General features: G+C 34.7%; 1 protein-coding gene across 1 annotated transcript in view; it reads left to right on the top strand.

Moving 5' to 3' along the window:
- Positions 1–21,787, top strand: part of LOC128635766 (intestinal mucin-like protein) — a 112,079-nt gene extending 90,292 nt beyond the window's left edge. Inside the window, exon 8 of the mRNA XM_053688882.1 lies at positions 21,228–21,787. Coding sequence (XP_053544857.1) covers positions 21,228–21,396 — 169 coding nt within the window. The 3' untranslated portion in view covers positions 21,397–21,787. The remainder of the gene's footprint in view (positions 1–21,227) is intronic.
- Positions 21,788–22,511: the final 724 nt, after the last annotated feature.

Below are 22,511 nucleotides of genomic sequence, written 5' to 3'. Positions count from 1 at the left end.
ATTTTGACTGATATCGGGCTAATATATCCAGGACTTACAATATTTATCATGTACATTTATTTCCATGACAATAATAACTCTATTTCTTGTTGTATTATTCAGTATCTCATATATGATAAACTTAAATACCAATTGAAATGAACATAAGAAAAATTGTTGTTATATAAAATTCCAACAATAAATAAGTGAAGTGAATATTTTAAAAAATTACTAGAATAAAAATAAAAATAAAAAATTAAAATTAAAATTATAAAATAAAATTACAAAAATATATATAAAAATATAGTAATCTTAGATGGGTTTAAAGATGTTCTTTGTATTTAACTTTCAATGTATTTTGATCTAGACTTAAATTCCCTAATCTAATGCTGGATTGGTGCATGATACTTTCATTAGGTATTTTTTACTACCATTATTTGGCAGTTCGACAATATTTTTTTCTTTGTTATTAGGTAATCTGGTGTATTTTATCTCAAAGAAGATACTGAGACCTATTAATGTATTTGGATTGCTCAATATGGATTGCTTTTGATAAACTCCAATTGACTTTAAAATGCGGTTCACGAAATCTAGACATATGTTCCCTAATCTAATGTTAGACATCTTTTCTTTGTTGTTGGATAATCAGATGTATTTTATACTGAGACCTGTAAATTTCTTTTAGATCTTAAAGAGGATGCTGGGACCTATAAATTTCTTTAGATTGCCCAATGTGGATTGCTTTTGCTGAATTCAAATTAAGTTTAAACTGAGGTTCAAGAAATAAATGAGAGAGATTGGTTTATTAGAAGAGGTGGACGATCTCAAAGTCAGCATTGAGACCTTTTGGATGGATACAGTCTAGGTTAAAAATCCATTTTGATTCTGTTTTCAATAATTTTGATTCCATATCTCCTCCTCTCCAATCTTTGTTCACTTTGCATATTCCCATCTATTTCAAGCTTTTATCACTTCCACCATGTACTTCTTTGAAGTGTTTATAGAGTTGTAGATCAACCTTCTTCCATTTGATCTGTAGCAGATGTTCACGGATTCGGTCTCTCAGTTTTCTAGATGTCTGGCCCACATATTGTAGGCCACACCCACACTCGACCAAATATATTACAGAATGGTCAGTGCATCTTATAGTTTGTTTTATGTGAAAGACTTCATTTGATACTTTAGACTTGATCGTGCTGGTTTTTATTCCATGTGAGCATGCTTTACAAAAGTGGCATGGATAGAAACCGCATAATTTTTTGCCCATAATGTCTAAAGAATTTTTAGCTTTATTTTCTTTGGGTATACTTGGAGCCAGAATCGATTTTAGATTGTTGGCCTTTCTATAGACAAAATTGGGTTGTTCTGTTAGATGTTCGCCTATAATATCGTCATTTCTGAGTATATGCCAGTGTCTCTTGATTATGTCTTCAATTACCTTTTTTCTTTCACCATATTGGGTTATAAAAGGAATTTTCAGGCCTTCAAACTTGTCTTTAGTTGGTTTCACCTTGTATGTGAGAAGAGAATCTCTTTTTATGTTGTTCACTTCTGTGATGGTCTTATCTACAAAGGATTCATCATATCCTCTTTCCAAGAATCTGGTTTTTAGCATTGATGATTGCTTGGTCCACATTTCTTCACTTGAGCAATTTTTTCGGATTCGTAACAATTGTCCTTTCGGGATATTCGATATCCATTTCCTATGATGGCAGCTTGTGTGATGGATATAATTGTTAGAATCTACTTCCTTGAAGTGGGTGGATGTTACAATTCTTCCCTTTATCACTTTTATGTCCAGATCTAGAAAGGTGATGTGATCTTTGCTGATGGTGTTGGTAAATCTCAAATTGGACTGGTTCAGATTCATTACGTCTAGTGTGTGTCTTAGATCTTCTTCACTCCCCTTCCAGATGATTAGGAGGTCATCTATATACCTTTTATATAGGACCAGGTCCGCGCCCGCCGGACAGGAATCCCAGAAAATAGTTTCCCATCTTCCCATATAGAGATTGGCGTAGCTGGGCGCGAACCTGGTCCCCATGGCTGTCCCACACACTTGTCGATAGAACACATTATCGCAATAAAAATAATTATGTTGAAGGATATATTCTATTCCGTCCAGTATGAACCTCTTTTGGGGTTGTGGCATACTGTCATCTTTATCTAGGAAGTGACTAATAGACTCTAATCCCTTCTCATGTGGAATTGAGGTGTATAGTGATGTTACATCACTAGTGATTAGGATATAGCTTTCATCCCATTCCATGTCTTTTAGTATATTCAATACTTCGGTGGAGTCCCTTAGATATGATGGTAGTGATCTAACGTATGGTTGAAGTTTTTTATCTATATATTCAGATAAATTGCTCGACACCGATCCTATGCCTGATATTATTGGCCGTCCGGGTGGGTTGGCTAAGTTCTTATGAATTTTAGGCAGGTGATAGAGTACTGGGATCTTGGGATGTTTCACGCTTAAATAACGAAATTCATTATTGTTGAGGATACCCAATTCGTTAGCTTCAGTGAGTAGATCGTCGAGGGTTCTTTTGTATTCATTAGTTGGGTTGGCTTTCAAAATTTCATAGGTAGCTTTGTCTCCTAAAATTCTTCCAGATTCTTTCTTGTAGTCCGTCTTGTTCATTATCACGATCCCCCCACCTTTGTCGGCTGATTTAATGACAATGTCGTGGTTCTTTTCTAATTTAGATATGGTGTTGAATTGTTGGGCACTGAGATTTCTTTTATATGCCTTGTTTGTTTTTAATTTCTTTATGTCATTGCATACCATTGTTTCGAATGCTTCGATAGCCGGTCCTTTACAGTGGGTGGGGTAGAAATGGGACTTCGGTTTAAGATCAGAGTGTTGGAATTGATCCTCTGTTGTGGTAATTCCTGGGGTAAAGGCACCTCTCTCTATTGGTGACTTTAAGAAATATCTCTTCAATGTGAGTTTTCTTATAAACTCCTTCGTATTTAGATATGTTTGGAACTTGTCCAATCCTCTGGATGGAGCATATGAAAGACCTAACCCCAACAGTTCTTTTTCTTCACTTTCCAAATTGATGTTACTCAGATTAAAGATTCCTTTGACATCTCCTTTTCTATCCTTATTTTTCTCTTTTTCATCTGTGGCTTGTCCAATTTTTAGTGTTTCTGATGTTGTTTTGACCAGATAGGGTCTGTTCTTATATCTAGATCCCGACCTTCGTCCCCTGTGTGTCTTCTTTTTACTGGGGTATCCACATCTTCCAATGCAATCTGCTTCCTTTTCCCTCTTTGTTCCAACACTGGGGGATCGTTCCGGCCCACCTCTAAAAAAGGAGTGGTGGAAGTGGATGCTGCATAATTATCATCTCTAGGTGTATCCGTTGGTCTTCTTATGTTGGGAGTTGCCAGGGGGGAAAATCTGTTGGTTACCTCAATGGTGTTGTTTCTCCAATCTTGGTGTGGTCCCCTGTAATTTCTTTGGGGAGGGTGGTTCATCATCTGGTCACTGTATTGATATTCGCCATGTAGGTCTCTTGGTCGATGTTGTTGATCAAAGTCTGAATTGCCATACCTTTGTAGGAACTGTCCATGATTTTCTTTATTCATAAATGGCTGGTGAGATCTGTGGTTATACCCATTATTCCAACTTGATGATTGGTAATTTCTTCTTGATTGGTATTGAGATGTGTTGTAAGGCTCATAGTTCCCATAAGACCTATAATGGTGACGGGAATTGTTGTACCAATTTCCTCCATGTGTATTAAAACCTCTATAATTTCTATTATTCACATAGGGTCTTTGATATCCCATATTTGGATTTTCTCTTTGTTGGTAGTCTTGATCATCATATGGTCTTCTTAATTGTGGTCTGTAGGAGGAGCTGTTTGTCATATTTCTATGGGCTCTTGGTCCTCGTATGTTGTTGATAGGTCTATTTAAGTGACCTTCTTTGGGATAAGTCTCTATCCAATTTTCTTTGATTGAAGCCTTTGTTGAATTAGTTGTTATCACTGATTCAATTAGCATTGGATCGTTCCCGTTGTTTTCGGGGTTTTCAGAATTCTCTTGAATTGCATTGAGGTCCCTATTGATTTTCTTGGTTTTTTTAGCAATGGTGTCGTCTTTAAGTTTGTTTATTTTAGAATAAAGATGTTCTTGTTTCTCCTTAAAAGTCTGGGAGTCTTTATATAATTCCATATTCTTTTCTTCAATCGATATTTAAGAATCTAATTGAGTTAATAACAGCTCTCTGTATTTAATAATGAGTCTCATTAAATCTTGTGAAGCCTCAGTAATAACTTTATTCCAATTATCAGTGAACTCTTTCGAGTTGGTATTGAATGAGCAATCTTTGTTTATCATCAAACCTTTAGGTACAATATTCAATTCAAGGCATTTTTTCAAAAAGGAAATCTCAATTTTATACTTGGTCTCAGATACCAATAACTTTTCTAAATTCTTGAAAATAGTATTAATATCAGTTACAATATTTGTGCCTGTAGCGTTATCCCTATTCAGGGCTATATTTATATCAGAGCTTACGTCGGCTCTTAGATTTCTGATGGAGAGAGAAGTTTCCATTTTTTTTTTTTTTAAATAGATTAGCAGATATTTGATATATATCAGATTGTTTCTAAAAAGTAAAAAAATTGGTTATAAAAAATTAATTAAAAAATTAACTTCGAAAAAAATTAAAGAGTTAATATACTTCAAGTAATTGCTTCAAAAATTACTTCAAACAATTAAAAGGTTACTTCTAAAAGTTACTAAAAACAATTGTTCCAAAAATTGCTTTAAAGAATTCCTTCACGAAATTATTAAAAAAAAACTACAAATAATTACTTCAACAAATTTTCAACAAATTTTATAAATTTCCAAAAAATTCCAAAAAAAAAATTCTTTCAATAAATTCCTAAAAATTTTCCAAAAAATTCCCAAAAAAATTCGACTCCTGTGTCCGGCTGCTGTTACTTGTTTAGGTAAAGACACAACAATTATATATAAAAATAAGTAACCAGCGCCTAGGACTGATATCTGCTCACTATAATAAAGACCCCCTAAATAGGTCTAAGAAACAGAACACAGAAAATAGGATATATAGGAGCGCCACTGGCTAAGATATACCACAGGAGTCAAAATATTAAAATCGAATATTTGTACAAGTATTTAATAAAATCTGCGTAGATAAAAAATAACAAAAATTGACAAAAATTAACAAAAATTAACAAATAATGAGATCAGAATATTAGACCGAACTGATGAACTCACTAGAGTACAAATTCTAGGGATAATAACCCTTTGATTCCTACTACATGGATATAATCCAAAAATGAATTGGTACAGCTCATATGTTTAAAAATGAGATCGTGAAACGTAAGTGTCAATATAACCATAAAAATAAAAATGAATTCAAATATAAAAAATGAAAGGAAATATAATTGTGAAGATAACAATCCAGTAAAGGATTAGTTTCTTAGTGAAGGACCCATGTTAGGAGTCTCAAAATAAATTTTCCTTTATCAAATTTGAATAGATAGTGATAAAAAAATATATATATATATAAGAACAAATCAAATCCTTGTGATATATAATACTCCTGTGTATAATGTGCAATAATATAATACAATCAAAAATGAGTGAGTTAATGCAATACAATCAAAAATAAAGTGGGTTTAACCATTTATAAACCTAAAGCTCAACTAAGCTGGTACCAGCTATAATTCAATTAGCTTTGGGACACACCGGTCCGTTCTGATAATAAAACTTTCCAATAATTGATATATATCTGGTTATAAAATCATATCGTGTGACAATTTATAAAACAATCAAATAATAAACAATTAAAACATTTATGTCATCATTATAAACGATTGAATGAAAGAAGAATAATAATATAAAAAATATAAAAAACAGATGAAAAAATGTCCAAAATCTATCAAATCCTGATGAAATGTAAGTAGTAGTTCCTTCCTTAAAAGTCTAATTTGAGTAAAGTCCTTGAGTATATTGAAGTCCAAAGTCCTAATCCTTAGATAGAGGTATATATATAAAAACCTAAAAGAAAAAAGGAAAAAAGTGCACTAAACAAATGTGCTTTTAGGGTATGGACTATTGAAAATAGTCTTACCATTCAAAGCCCGGTCCTGGATATGATTAGCCTCTCAATCTTGGTTTTCGGATAGTCGTCTACGCGTTTCGGCCCTCTAAATGGGGCCTTTTTCAAGACATGTGGAGGCTTAATCAATGCTGACCTTTTATATTTTTGTATTGGGCGTTTTTCACAATTGCGCCAAAAAAATTGCGCCAAGAAAATCCCGCCAAAAATCGAGTCCGATATTGCCAGTTTGTTTGTTGCCACTATGTCTCACTTCCGCTCAACAACCGGATGTCTATGCAGATTTTATTAAATACTTGTACAAATATTCGATTTTAATATTTTGACTCCTGTGGTATATCTTAGCCAGTGGCGCTCCTATATATCCTATTTTCTGTGTTCTGTTTCTTAGACCTATTTAGGGGGTCTTTATTATAGTGAGCAGATATCAGTCCTAGGTGCTGGTTACTTATTTTTATATATAATTGTTGTGTCTTTACCTAAACAAGTAACAGCAGCCGGACACAGGAGTCGAATTTTTTTGGGAATTTTTTGGAAAATTTTTAGGAATTTATTGAAAGAATTTTTTTTTTGGAATTTTTTGGAAATTTATAAAATTTGTTGAAAATTTGTTGAAGTAATTATTTGTAGTTTTTTTTTAATAATTTCGTGAAGGAATTCTTTAAAGCAATTTTTGGAACAATTGTTTTTAGTAACTTTTAGAAGTAACCTTTTAATTGTTTGAAGTAATTTTTGAAGCAATTACTTGAAGTATATTAACTCTTTAATTTTTTTCGAAGTTAATTTTTTAATTAATTTTTTATAACCAATTTTTTTACTTTTTAGAAACAATCTGATATATATCAAATATCTGCTAATCTATTTAAAAAAAAAAAAAAAATGGAAACTTCTCTCTCCATCAGAAATCTAAGAGCCGACGTAAGCTCTGATATAAATATAGCCCTGAATAGGGATAACGCTACAGGCACAAATATTGTAACTGATATTAATACTATTTTCAAGAATTTAGAAAAGTTATTGGTATCTGAGACCAAGTATAAAATTGAGATTTCCTTTTTGAAAAAATGCCTTGAATTGAATATTGTACCTAAAGGTTTGATGATAAACAAAGATTGCTCATTCAATACCAACTCGAAAGAGTTCACTGATAATTGGAATAAAGTTATTACTGAGGCTTCACAAGATTTAATGAGACTCATTATTAAATACAGAGAGCTGTTATTAACTCAATTAGATTCTGAAATATCGATTGAAGAAAAGAATATGGAATTATATAAAGACTCCCAGACTTTTAAGGAGAAACAAGAACATCTTTATTCTAAAATAAACAAACTTAAAGACGACACCATTGCTAAAAAAACCAAGAAAATCAATAGGGACCTCAATGCAATTCAAGAGAATTCTGAAAACCCCGAAAACAACGGGAACGATCCAATGCTAATTGAATCAGTGATAACAACTAATTCAACAAAGGCTTCAATCAAAGAAAATTGGATAGAGACTTATCCCAAAGAAGGTCACTTAAATAGACCTATCAACAACATATGAGGACCAAGAGCCCATAGAAATATGACAAACAGCTCCTCCTACAGACCACAATTAAGAAGACCATATGATGATCAAGACTACCAACAAAGAGAAAATCCAAATATGGGATATCAAAGACCCTATGTGAATAATAGAAATTATAGAGGTTTTAATACACATGGAGGAAATTGGTACAACAATTCCCGTCACCATTATAGGTCTTATGGGAACTATGAGCCTTACAACACATCTCAATACCAATCAAGAAGAAATTACCAATCATCAAGTTGGAATAATGGGTATAACCACAGATCTCACCAGCCATTTATGAATAAAGAAAATCATGGACAGTTCCTACAAAGGTATGGCAATTCAGACTTTGATCAACAACATCGACCAAGAGACCTACATGGCGAATATCAATACAGTGACCAGATGATGAACCACCCTCCCCAAAGAAATTACAGGGGACCACACCAAGATTGGAGAAACAACACCATTGAGGTAACCAACAGATTTCCCCCCCTGGCAACTCCCAACATAAGAAGACCAACGGATACACCTAGAGATGATAATTATGCAGCATCCACTTCCACCACTCCTTTTTTAGAGGTGGGCCGGAACGATCCCCCAGTGTTGGAACAAAGAGGGAAAAGGAAGCAGATTGCATTGGAAGATGTGGATACCCCAGTAAAAAGAAGACACACAGGGGACGAAGGTCGGGATCTAGATATAAGAACAGACCCTATCTGGTCAAAACAACATCAGAAACACTAAAAATTGGACAAGCCACAGATGAAAAAGAGAAAAATAAGGATAGAAAAGGAGATGTCAAAGGAATCTTTAATCTGAGTAACATCAATTTGGAAAGTGAAGAAAAAGAACTGTTGGGGTTAGGTCTTTCATATGCTCCATCCAGAGGATTGGACAAGTTCCAAACATATCTAAATACGAAGGAGTTTATAAGAAAACTCACATTGAAGAGATATTTCTTAAAGTCACCAATAGAGAGAGGTGCCTTTACCCCAGGAATTACCACAACAGAGGATCAATTCCAACACTCTGATCTTAAACCGAAGTCCCATTTCTACCCCACCCACTGTAAAGGACCGGCTATCGAAGCATTCGAAACAATGGTATGCAATGACATAAAGAAATTAAAAACAAACAAGGCATATAAAAGAAATCTCAGTGCCCAACAATTCAACACCATATCTAAATTAGAAAAGAACCACGACATTGTCATTAAATCAGCCGACAAAGGTGGGGGGATCGTGATAATGAACAAGACGGACTACAAGAAAGAATCTGGAAGAATTTTAGGAGACAAAGCTACCTATGAAATTTTGAAAGCCAACCCAACTAATGAATACAAAAGAACCCTCGACGATCTACTCACTGAAGCTAACGAATTGGGTATCCTCAACAATAAAGGATTTCGTTATTTAAGCGTGAAACATCCCAAGATCCCAGTACTCTATCACCTGCCTAAAATTCATAAGAACTTAGCCAACCCACCCGGACGGCCAATAATATCAGGCATAGGATCGGTGTCGAGCAATTTATCTGAATATATAGATAAAAAACTTCAACCATACGTTAGATCACTACCATCATATCTAAGGGACTCCACCGAAGTATTGAATATACTAAAAGACATGGAATGGGATGAAAGCTATATCCTAATCACTAGTGATGTAACATCACTATACACCTCAATTCCACATGAGAAGGGATTAGAGTCTATTAGTCACTTCCTAGATAAAGATGACAGTATGCCACAACCCCAAAAGAGGTTCATACTGGACGGAATAGAATATATCCTTCAACATAATTATTTTTATTGCGATAATGTGTTCTATCGACAAGTGTGTGGGACAGCCATGGGGACCAGGTTCGCGCCCAGCTACGCCAATCTCTATATGGGAAGATGGGAAACTATTTTCTGGGATTCCTGTCCGGCGGGCGCGGACCTGGTCCTATATAAAAGGTATATAGATGACCTCCTAATCATCTGGAAGGGGAGTGAAGAAGATCTAAGACACACACTAGACGTAATGAATCTGAACCAGTCCAATTTGAGATTTACCAACACCATCAGCAAAGATCACATCACCTTTCTAGATCTGGACATAAAAGTGATAAAGGGAAGAATTGTAACATCCACCCACTTCAAGGAAGTAGATTCTAACAATTATATCCATCACACAAGCTGCCATCATAGGAAATGGATATCGAATATCCCGAAAGGACAATTGTTACGAATCCGAAAAAATTGCTCAAGTGAAGAAATGTGGACCAAGCAATCATCAATGCTAAAAACCAGATTCTTGGAAAGAGGATATGATGAATCCTTTGTAGATAAGACCATCACAGAAGTGAACAACATAAAAAGAGATTCTCTTCTCACATACAAGGTGAAACCAACTAAAGACAAGTTTGAAGGCCTGAAAATTCCTTTTATAACCCAATATGGTGAAAGAAAAAAGGTAATTGAAGACATAATCAAGAGACACTGGCATATACTCAGAAATGACGATATTATAGGCGAACATCTAACAGAACAACCCAATTTTGTCTATAGAAAGGCCAACAATCTAAAATCGATTCTGGCTCCAAGTATACCCAAAGAAAATAAAGCTAAAAATTCTTTAGACATTATGGGCAAAAAGTTATGCGGTTTCTATCCATGCCACTTTTGTAAAGCATGCTCACATGGAATAAAAACCAGCACAATCAAGTCTAAAGTATCAAATGAAGTCTTTCACATAAAACAAACTATAAGATGCACTGACCATTCTGTAATATATTTGGTCGAGTGTGGGTGTGGCCTACAATATGTGGGCCAGACATCTAGAAAACTGAGAGACCGAATCCGTGAACATCTGCTACAGATCAAATGGAAGAAGGTTGATCTACCACTCTATAAACACTTCAAAGAAGTACATGGTGGAAGTGATAAAAGCTTGAAATACATGGGAATATGCAAAGTGAACAAAGATTGGAGAGGAGGAGATATGGAATCAAAATTATTGAAAACAGAATCAAAATGGATTTTTAACCTAGACTGTATCCATCCAAAAGGTCTCAATGCTGACTTTGAGATCGTCCACCTCTTCTAATAAACCAATCTCTCTCATTTATTTCTTGAACCTCAGTTTAAACTTAATTTGAATTCAGCAAAAGCAATCCACATTGGGCAATCTAAAGAAATTTATAGGTCCCAGCATCCTCTTTAAGATCTAAAAGAAATTTACAGGTCTCAGTATAAAATACATCTGATTATCCAACAACAAAGAAAAGATGTCTAACATTAGATTAGGGAACATATGTCTAGATTTCGTGAACCGCATTTTAAAGTCAATTGGAGTTTATCAAAAGCAATCCATATTGAGCAATCCAAATACATTAATAGGTCTCAGTATCTTCTTTGAGATAAAATACACCAGATTACCTAATAACAAAGAAAAAAATATTGTCGAACTGCCAAATAACGGTAGTAAAAAATACCTAATGAAAGTATCATGCACCAATCCAGCATTAGATTAGGGAATTTAAGTCTAGATCAAAATACATTGAAAGTTAAATACAAAGAACATCTTTAAACCCATCTAAGATTACTATATTTTTATATATATTTTTGTAATTTTATTTTATAATTTTTATTTTTATTTTTTATTTTTATTTTTATTCTAGTAATTTTTTAAAATATTCACTTCACTTATTTATTGTTGGAATTTTATATAACAACAATTTTTCTTATGTTCATTTCAATTGGTATTTAAGTTTATCATATATGAGATACTGAATAATACAACAAGAAATAGAGTTATTATTGTCATGGAAATAAATGTACATGATAAATATTGTAAGTCCTGGATATATTAGCCCGATATCAGTCAAAATTTGCCCTTTTCCAAAATGGTTTCTTTAAACCGGAAGAACCGCACATATTGATATCCGGTCTAGCCGAAAATTTGTTGTTCCTTCTTGCCCGTTCGCAAAATGGTTCCGCGAAACCGGAAGTGGTAAAAAACCGGAAGTACCTAGTACATAGACATCCGGTTGTTGAGCGGAAGTGAGACATAGTGGCAACAAACAAACTGGCAATATCGGACTCGATTTTTGGCGGGATTTTCTTGGCGCAATTTTTTTGGCGCAATTGTGAAAAACGCCCAATACAAAAATATAAAAGGTCAGCATTGATTAAGCCTCCACATGTCTTGAAAAAGGCCCCATTTAGAGGGCCGAAATGCGTAGACGACTATCCGAAAACCAAGATTGAGAGGCTAATCATATCCAGGACCGGGCTTTGAATGGTAAGACTATTTTCAATAGTCCATACCCTAAAAGCACATTTGTTTAGTGCACTTTTTTCCTTTTTCTTTTAGGTTTTTATATATATACCTCTATCTAAGGATTAGGACTTTGGACTTCAATATACTCAAGGACTTTACTCAAATTAGACTTTTAAGGAAGGAACTACTACTTACATTTCATCAGGATTTGATAGATTTTGGACATTTTTTCATCTGTTTTTTATATTTTTTATATTATTATTCTTCTTTCATTCAATCGTTTATAATGATGACATAAATGTTTTAATTGTTTATTATTTGATTGTTTTATAAATTGTCACACGATATGATTTTATAACCAGATATATATCAATTATTGGAAAGTTTTATTATCAGAACGGACCGGTGTGTCCCAAAGCTAATTGAATTATAGCTGGTACCAGCTTAGTTGAGCTTTAGGTTTATAAATGGTTAAACCCACTTTATTTTTGATTGTATTGCATTAACTCACTCATTTTTGATTGTATTATATTATTGCACATTATACACAGGAGTATTATATATCACAAGGATTTGATTTGTTCTTATATATATATATATATTTTTTATCACTATCTATTCAAATTTGATAAAGGAAAATTTATTTTGAGACTCCTAACATGGGTCCTTCACTAAGAAACTAATCCTTTACTGGATTGTTATCTTCACAATTATATTTCCTTTCATTTTTTATATTTGAATTCATTTTTATTTTTATGGTTATATTGACACTTACGTTTCACGATCTCATTTTTAAACATATGAGCTGTACCAATTCATTTTTGGATTATATCCATGTAGTAGGAATCAAAGGGTTATTATCCCTAGAATTTGTACTCTAGTGAGTTCATCAGTTCGGTCTAATATTCTGATCTCATTATTTGTTAATTTTTGTTAATTTTTGTCAATTTTTGTTATTTTTTATCTACGCAGATTTTATTAAATACTTGTACAAATATTCGATTTTAATATTTTGACTCCTGTGGTATAACTGAAGAGGGAACTCTAAGGATGTACATAGAAAACCCACAGCTACCAACAGTGTTCTCCATAGCTCAAGTGCACATGCCCCAAACACGATACAAGCCCTTCCCGTTGGTGAATTTCTAAGAATGAGGAGAAATTGCTCCTCGGATATAAACTATCACAAAAGAGCAAAAGAACTCACCGAAAGACTCCTATTGTGAGGCTACAGTAAAAGGGCCATTAAAAAAGCAGAACACAGCGTGGGATCCACTAACAAAAAAGAGCTACTCAAGAAAAAAGTTAAATCTACACAAGACCAGATTAGATTAATTTCTACGTAAAATCCAGTAAATCCACTAATTAATACCATCCTACAAGAGAACTGGCATATTTTAATGTCAGATGCCATCTTAAAAAATGTACTAGGCAATAAGATCCAAACTGGATATAGAAGAAGTAGAAATGTAAAAGATCTTATTAGTCCCAGTCATCTAGAGAGTATCAAAACAACCAGTGCTTTTACACACGGCTCCTTTAAATGCAGAACTTCCTCCATATGCAGCTTCATGTTAAAAATACATGCAATACATGGTTGCTTTAATAAAAGCCATTTAATAAATTCACACATTAACTGTCAAATGGAAGGGATAGTTTATGCACTAAGGTGCAAGTGCAATTTATATTACATCGGCATGTCAACCAGAAAAGTAAGAGTAAGAGTAAGCTTCCAAGAGAATTTCAGAAACATCAAAAATGCTGCTAAAGATCTTCAAGCAGGAAAACAGTTGACCTCAGTTGCAAGACACTTTTTTGATAAACATAATTCCAAAGAAATGGCTAGATTCTGAGTATTGCGTTAGGGTAAAAAAGCAGTGTTAAGTGGTCCTAACGCTGCTTTTTTACGCCCGCTGGTATTACGAGTCTTGCAGGTTTAGGGGCACCGCACACTTCTTTGGCCTTACCGCAAAACGACTTACATAAACTTCGTAAACCTTTTTTTCTATGGGACTTCCATAGTGCCGGTATTACGAGTCTGTCCTGGGAGGCCAAAAAGTGAGCGATACAGCCTACCCCGTCAAGATTCGTACCGCATTTAAAAGTCAGTAGTTAAGAGTTTTATGGCACAACGGCGTAACATAAAACTCATAACTAAAGTGCTAAAAAGTACACTAAAACCCATAAACTACCTATTAACCCCTAAACCGAGGCCCTCCCGCATCACAAACACTATAATAAAAATTTTAACCCATAATCTGCTGCTCTGGTCACCGCCGCCACCTACATTATATGTATTAACCCCTAATCTGCTGCCCCCAACAGCGCCGACACCTACATTATATTTATTAACCCCTAATCTGCCGCCCCCAACGTCGCTGCCACTATATTAAAGTTATTAACCCCTAAACCTAAGTCTAACCCTAAACCTAACACCCACTAACTTAAATATAATTAAAATAAATCTTATTTAATAACTATTGTACCTATTTAAAATAAATACAAACTTGCCTGTAAAATAAAAATAAACCCTAAGATAGCTACAATGTAACTATTAGTTATATTGTAGCTAGCTTAGTGTTTATTTTATAGGTATTTAGTTTTAAATAGGAATAATGTAGTTAATGATAGAAATATTTATTTAGATTTATTTAAATTATATTTAAGTTAGCGGGTGTTAGGTTTAGGGTTAAATTTAGGTTTAGGGGTTAATAACTTTCATATAGTGGTGGCGACATTGGGGGCTTCAGATTAGGGGTTAATAAATGTAGATAGGTGGCGGCGATGTTAGGGATGGTATATTAGGGGTTAATTATATTTAACTAATGTTTGCAAGGCGGGAGTGCGGCGGTTTAGGGGTTAATATGTTTATTATAGTGGCAGCAACGTTGGGGCAGCAGATTAGGGGTTAATAAATGTAGGTAGGTGGCAGCGATGTTAGGGATGGCAGATTAGGGGTTAATAATATTTAACTTATGTTTGCGAGACGGGAGTGCAGCAGTTTAGGGGTTAATATGTTTATTATAGTGGCGGCGATGTTGGGGGCAGCAGATTAGGGGTTAATAAATGTAGGTTGTTTGCGGCAACATTGGGGAAGGCAGATTAGGCATTAATAAATATAATGTAGGTGGCAGCGGTGTCCGGAGCGGCAGATTGGGGTTAATATTATAATGTAGATGTCGGGGGTGGCAGATTAGGGGTTAATAAGTGTAAGATTAGAGGTGTTTAGACTCGGGGTTCATGTTAGGGTGTTAGGTGTAAACATAACTTTTATTTCCCCATAGGAATCAATGGGGCTGCGTTAGTGAGTTTTACGCTGCTTTTTTGCAGGTGTTAGACTGAACAGGTGTTAGATTGAACTTGAATCTGATTGGCTGATTCAATCAGCCAATCAGATTTTTCTACCTTAATTCCGATTGGCTGATAGAATCCTATCAGCCAATCGGAATTCGACGGACGCCATCTTGGATGACGTCATTTAAAGGTACCTCATTCGTCGTTCAGACGTCGGCCGGGATGGATGCTCCGCTTCGGAGGAGCGACGAATGAAGATTGAAGATGCCGTTTGATGGAAGATGCTGCCGGATGGAAGAAGACTTTGCTGCCGCTTGGATAAAGACATTGCCCGGATCGGATGAGGAGTTCGGCCGGGTGTGGTGAAGACAAGGTAGGGAGATCTTCAGGGGGGTAGTGTTAGGTTTATTTAAGGGGGGTTTGGGTTAGATTAGGGGTATGTGGGTGGTGGGTTGTAATGTTGGGGGGTGGTATTGTGTTTTTTTTTTTCAGGCAAAAGAGCAGTTTTCTTTGGGGCATGCCCCCACAAAAGGCCCTTTTAAGGGCTGGTAAGGTAAAAGAGCTTTGAACTTTTTTTAATTTAGAATAGGGTAGGGATTTTTTTTTATTTTGGGGGGCTTTATTATTTTATTAGGGGGCTTAGAATAGGTGTAATTAGCTTAAAAATCTTGTAATCTTTTTTTTATTTTTTGTAATTTAGTGGTTTTTTTTGTAATTTAGTTTAGTTTATTTAATTGTATTTTTAGATAGATATTTGTAGTTTATTTAATTTATTGACAGTGTAGGTGTATTTGTAACTTAGGTTAGGATTTATTTTACAGGTAATTGGGTAATTATTTTAACTAGGTAGCTATTAAATAGTTCATAACTATTTAATAGCTATTATACCTAGTTAAAATAATTAACAATTTACCTGTAAAATAAATATAAACCCTAACATAGCTACAATGTAATTATTAATTATATTGTAGCTATCTTAGGGTTTATTTTATAGGTAAGTATTTAGATTTAAATAGGAATATTTTAATGAATAATATTAATATTAGATTTATTTTAATAAGAGTTTAGTTAGGGATGTTAGAGTTAGATAGGGTTATTATACTTAATATATATATAATATAATAACGATATTAACTATATTAACCCTAATATAATTAGGGTTAATATAGTTAATATATATAATATTATAATTATATTAACTATATTAACCCTAATATAATTAGGGTTAATATAGTTAATATAGCTGGCGGCGGTGTAGGGGGATTAGATTAGGGGTTAATGTATTTAATATAGCTGGTGGTGTTGTAGGGGGATTAGATTAGGGGTTAATACATTTATTATAGCTGGCGGCGGTGTAGGGGGATTTAGATTAGATGCAAAAGAGCTGATTACTTTGTGACAAAGCCCCGCCAAAAGTAAAAGAGCAGTTTTCTTTGGGGCATGCCCCGCAAAAAGCCCTTTTAAGGGCTGGCAAAAGAGCTGTTTACTTTGGGGTAATGCCATGCAAAAAGCCCTTTTCAGGGCTATTTATAGGGTTAGACTTAGGTTTAGTGGTAGGGATAGTTTAGTATTTTAGGGGTTAAATAATTTAATATAGATGGTGGCGGGGTAGGGGGATTAGATTAGGGGTTAATCATTTTAAAATAGATGGCGGCGGGGTATGGGCTCACTTTAGGGGGTTATAGATTTAATATAGCTGGCGGGGGGTCCGGGAGCGGCGGTTTAGGGGTTAATAACTTTATTAGGTTGCGGCGGGGTTTGGGAGCGGTGGTTTAGGGGTTAATAACTTTTTTTATTGTTAGGCTAGTGAGGGGGGGTAGCGGATAGAGGGTTAGACGTGTCGGGCTATGTTAGGGAGGCGTGTTAGACAGTGCGGGTGATTTCATACTTTAGTCAGTTTTGTAGGCGCCGGCAGTTTCTAATGTGGCACAAGTCACTGGCGACGCCAGAAATTTGTACTTGCGCAGATTTCTGGACATCGCTGGTTTATCCGACTTACGGCACGTTAGCAACTGACGGCGCCGTATATTGGATAGCTCGAGTTGCGAGCTGAAACTGCGGGCGACGCGGGTTCCCTCGCTTGCGCCGCAAACTACGCCGTATATCGGATCACGCCCATGTTTTCTTGCACCTCATCAAAAGTGGATTATTATTCTCACACTTAGATAAAATTATTTAACATGTTGCCCACATCACTGGTTGCATCTATAAATATATAATAAATAAAAATATATATATAATAATATATAAAAAAATGGATACTACCACTTTTTCTTCCAAATCAATCATCTTAGATAAACCCATATTTAATACATTACACGATAATAAGTTTTTATTTTTTAGCACATACAATTTACAAGATTGGCACAATTGATGTTCAGTTATTAAAGGGACACTGTACCCATATTTTTTCTTTTGTAATTCAGGAAGAGCATGTAATTTTAAGCAACTTTCTAATTTACTCCTATTATCCTATTTTTCTTTGTTCTCTTGCTATCATTATTTGAAAAAGAAGGCATCTAAGCTTTTTTTGTTTCAGTACTCTGGACAGCACTTTTTTATTGGTGGATGAATTTATCCACCAATCAGCAAGGACAACCCAGGTTGTTCACCAAAAATGGGCCGGCATCTAAACTTACATTCTTGCATTTCAAATAAAGATACCAAGAGAATGAAGAAAATTTGATAATAGGAGTAAATTAGAAAGTTGCTTAAAATTTCATGCTCAATCTGAATCACAAAAGAATTTTTTGGGGTACAGTGTCCCTTTAAGTATTATTAATATGTCACCTTTGTAAATAAACTCATGATCACAGGCCTTATATTTTAAGCATAAGGTGTCACTTTGTATTAGGGGTTATATTGGGAAGCCAGAGTAAACAGAGAATATCTAGATAAATAAGTAATTTTTGCTGCTTACATATAATTATGATATAAGCGTAATCCGTGATATTGATATAATCTTCTTTAGTGTAAATCATATTTCCTCTTACTACATACCCGGTCCGGTATCTTTACAAATCATGAAGACTGCAAACATCTACAGCAACAACGTACTAAGAAGAGTGATTGGCTAGTTCAGGATGACACTATCTAGAGGGCGGGTTTACCTTGCTATAAAGAGCCAGTCAGTAAGTGGCACACTCACCCTTTGAAAAAGCTGTTAGGGCGAAACATGTCAGGGACGTTAGGGAAATAGGGAGGAGTCCTGGAGCTCCTGTATTTTAGATAGCCTCAGGTTGCCTTTTCTAGTTTGTTGGCAATGTTTTAATTTAATGACTAATGTTAGCTGCATTATACTATAGTGAATATTGCTTTTAGAGTGGGGTTAATCATTAGCAACCACCTTAATTTAGTTATACCACTTTCGCTACTACGGCTAAACTCCAAACAATCTGACCTATAGGTTATCTCAAGGGTCTGACTGAGTGATTGTAATAGGTATTGTCTTTCATTGAATCTATCCACTACAGGTGGAGGCTGGAGGGTAACTAAGTATCAGTACCGCAATCGAGGGTGACAGTGGCTTTATACTTGTCCTTATAGACTCAACGGTTAGACTGGCTAATAATAGAAGTTCACCCACAGTTAACTCACTGAAAACATATGAGTATGAACATGCTATTACTATAATATGTTAAGGATATACCTTCATGAGACATTTATACGGATAACTTTTGAGTACCTTGATATAACTATACCGACAGTCAGCTTACACTTTAATTAGTATACACTAACTGACGAACCAAACCCTTGATATCTTTAGTTAATTTGCATTCTGAATTTGCCAAAGTTTAAAGGTGATATTCACAACATTATCAGTAGTTCTACTAACTATTAGGAATTATCTTTAATAATATTTAGAGCTGAACCTTATATAAAGGAAAAATATATACACAACGCATCTTCGGGAAAAGTACAATTAATTTCTAAGCCATCTGAGGGAATTGTGAAATCTTATATTAATTTCGGGTATAACCCGTCCTGTTATTTAATCATTAGACTGCACATGTATTGGCTGCTTACCAACCCCACTAGGAGATATATTATTTGATGCAGGTATATACATTAACTTTTAAATGTTCTCCTTTAAGCATTCATGGGGACATTGAGCATACCAACTACATACACATTCACCAAACTGAAGTGAGCAACTATTAACCCCTATGTCAGATATCTGGCTACGACAGCTCTGACTGTACATAGTAGTTGTTTTATCTAGCAGTGATTCAGATGTTATTAGTCAAGGTGTTACATAGTAACTTTATTTAATGCTCAGTAGTTTCATTTAACCTCAGATTGCTTGCATCCCCCACCAGCTGTAATTTACAATAAACATACCACACTCAAGCCTAGGATACAGTGTTATTATTTATATCCATTGGATACAAGTTAACCTCCAGGCATGCTTAATTGAGCGTATGTTTAAATAACTGCGGTCAAAGTTAGTTTCACTATCTGGCATTTCATTTATATATTATAGCAGCTTCATATTGAACCAACCAGAATTGGGGTAATTTGACCGTTATTTGGCTCCTGAGAGTGTTTTTAACCGTGCATTTTTTTTATTTTTTATGTGTGGATTTATATTAATAAAAGTTATGTTTTAAACTCAGAGCAGCAACTGTTCACTTTTTGAGTTCAGTTATCTCCCTCTTTGCTATCTATTTTTTGCCAAATATACATTTGTTAATTTACAATGCTTTAACCCCTTGTGTGCTACATATATAGTCTTTCTTTCCAAGTGTTGGCCTCTCTACCTCTCTTGGGTTGGTACTGTTAAATATAACTACTTACCCCCGCGTCCACCACCATTTTTGGTGCAGAATGGCACAAACAAATTAACAAATCGATTTTACCAATCAATCATTCGTTCTATATCTTTTTCGTCCAATAATGTATTTAGCTGTTCATGTATCAGGCGACTTGATAAAATAGCAAAAGCTAAAGCCCAAATGCTCATCTCTACAATTTATATTGCTTTACAAGTTATTTATCAGATTTAATAGTGCTATAGAGAAAAAACAACACCTCGAGTGTCCCCCACACTATAATGAGAGTAAATCATATGCGTCTTCACACTACACAGATGGAGAGACTACACTGCAATGTTTGGTTTGACAATGCACAATCTTTATTGAACAAAAAAGAGGTTGAGCCCAATCGTTTGCTTGCTTTTCAATTTATAAAAATCCTAACATGTATTTGCTGGTAATACACCTCAAGCACAACAGCATTACCTTAAAAACAAGTTATTTGCCTTGTTTATATTGCATTATATAAATAAAAAAAATATCCACAATTAAAGAAAATCAAAACGGCCACATTGGGAGTTTATCAATAAGTTAATAACATCATGAGTTAAAGGGCCTGTATGGTGTTTGATTCCTTATAATAGTTTGTATTGATTCTAATAGATGCAGTTAACCTATTTGTGTTCCAAAACCATAGCGGTGTCTGTGTGTGTGTATGTCTTACTAAGAGATTTTTTTTTTTTTTTTACTTTATTTGATTGATCCAGTATTGTGGGGTAATGTCTGTGTGTTCTGTACATGCACAAAAAACAATGTTACATTTGAAGACTTTCCGGGCCCTAAAAATGTGTAGATAATTATAAGGCATGTGTATTTAGCAGTTTTGTTAGCTGCCAAATTTGGCAGAAGGAAGCCGCTCATGGTATTCGACTCTCTTTGCGCAAATCCAAATCTTAGTGTGTGGCACTTTCACAAGAAGAAACCCGACTTCAAAAAGAGCCAAATGCAGAGAGTAGTCAGCTTCTTCTGCATTCGGTAGCTAACAAAACTGCTGAAAGCACAATTGTAATATTTAACAAAAAATGAATTTGTGATCAGAACAATTCATTTATATACAAAGGAAAATGTTCATCTAAAATTTGTGAACATTGAAAAAATAAAATAAATAACTTAAATAATACTTTTTTGGCACGTTAAACTCTTCAAGGTGGAGATAGGTTAAACAATTTGTTTAATGTACTTTTGATCTCTTTTTTTAATATATAGGTTCTCCACAAACACCATGAATATGCTAACGACATGTGGATGTTGCCAGGAACTGACGGCAATTAAGAAGATAATAAACCTTTTCTGCCCTTTAACTAATAAAAGCATACAAATCAGTGTAATTGTTGCAGTGAGTTGTGGATGCACCAGTAAAGTGTGCAAAGCTTAAGTCCCCACTAACTACTACATTAACTGTCTCAGAACCGGGCATAAAACTTCTCAGCAAATAGCCATCTCATTAGGAAACTTGTATTCTACTCTCTGCATCTACAAAAACTATTCCGAGTTCGATCATCCTGTTTTTAATTTACTCAGTCTGTACAAACTTTATTTTAAAATATCATCAATGTTCAAATTAACTAATTTGTTGTTACTATTAAATACACTGGAATGATCTTCAGCTTATTTTTGTCTCTCTGTTATTTATTTAACCTGGTGGGCATCATGTAGCCCAGCTATGTTACACTTATTAGTCTCTTCTTCCTGTAATTTTGTAAGGCAGTTGATAAACCATATGTTCTGGTATGTTTCACTTTATTAAAGGGACATGAAACCCAAAATGTTTCTTTCATGATTCAGATAGAGAATACAATTTTACACAACTTTTTAATTTACTTCTATTATTTAATTGTGTCATTAAGTTTTTACCTTGAGATCAATGTGTCCTGTGTTATGCTGAGATCCCGACTGTCGGCTATGACAGTTAAGACATCTCTCTTCATATGGTAAGGGTGATTGAGCTACTATTACCATAGGAAGGTAGATTGTTGTATTGTTACAGACAATGACACAGTCTGTGTCACTTTCTGTAACAATCTCCTTTGGGGCCGTCGGGAGGTATGGGAGGGAAGGTGGGTGGATTTATGCCCAAGAGGCGAAGGGGAGAGGGAGTGGCCCTGGTCTACAGAAACAATCTTAACGGGAGAGGGAGGGACGGGACCCTGCACTACGGGAAAAATAAGGCCACCAGAGCCACCATTGCTTTGTCATCACTCACAAAACTCATTCCTCTCAACTGATCCTTCAAACATAGGAGTTACTGGGCGCAAGGTCTGATAAATACAAAAATTTTCTTTGTCGAGCAGTACATTCTGACTCAACTTGACATTTATCTTCTCTTTAATTGCTTTACAGATCAAGAGGTCAATCAAAAATGATTATCAACAGAAAAGGGGAGTTGTGTAAATAAATCATTTTATAAACTTTTTTACAAGATTGTGATCAACCCTCAATTTGACATAGTAATGACCTGTAATGGTATATCCACACGACAGGAAATCAGTC

Source organism: Bombina bombina, chromosome 7 (assembly GCF_027579735.1).
Source record: "Bombina bombina isolate aBomBom1 chromosome 7, aBomBom1.pri, whole genome shotgun sequence".
Lineage (NCBI taxonomy): Eukaryota > Metazoa > Chordata > Amphibia > Anura > Bombinatoridae > Bombina > Bombina bombina.
The sequence above is the reverse complement of the archived record's forward strand: the minus strand, read 5'-3'. Positions and strand labels throughout refer to the sequence as shown.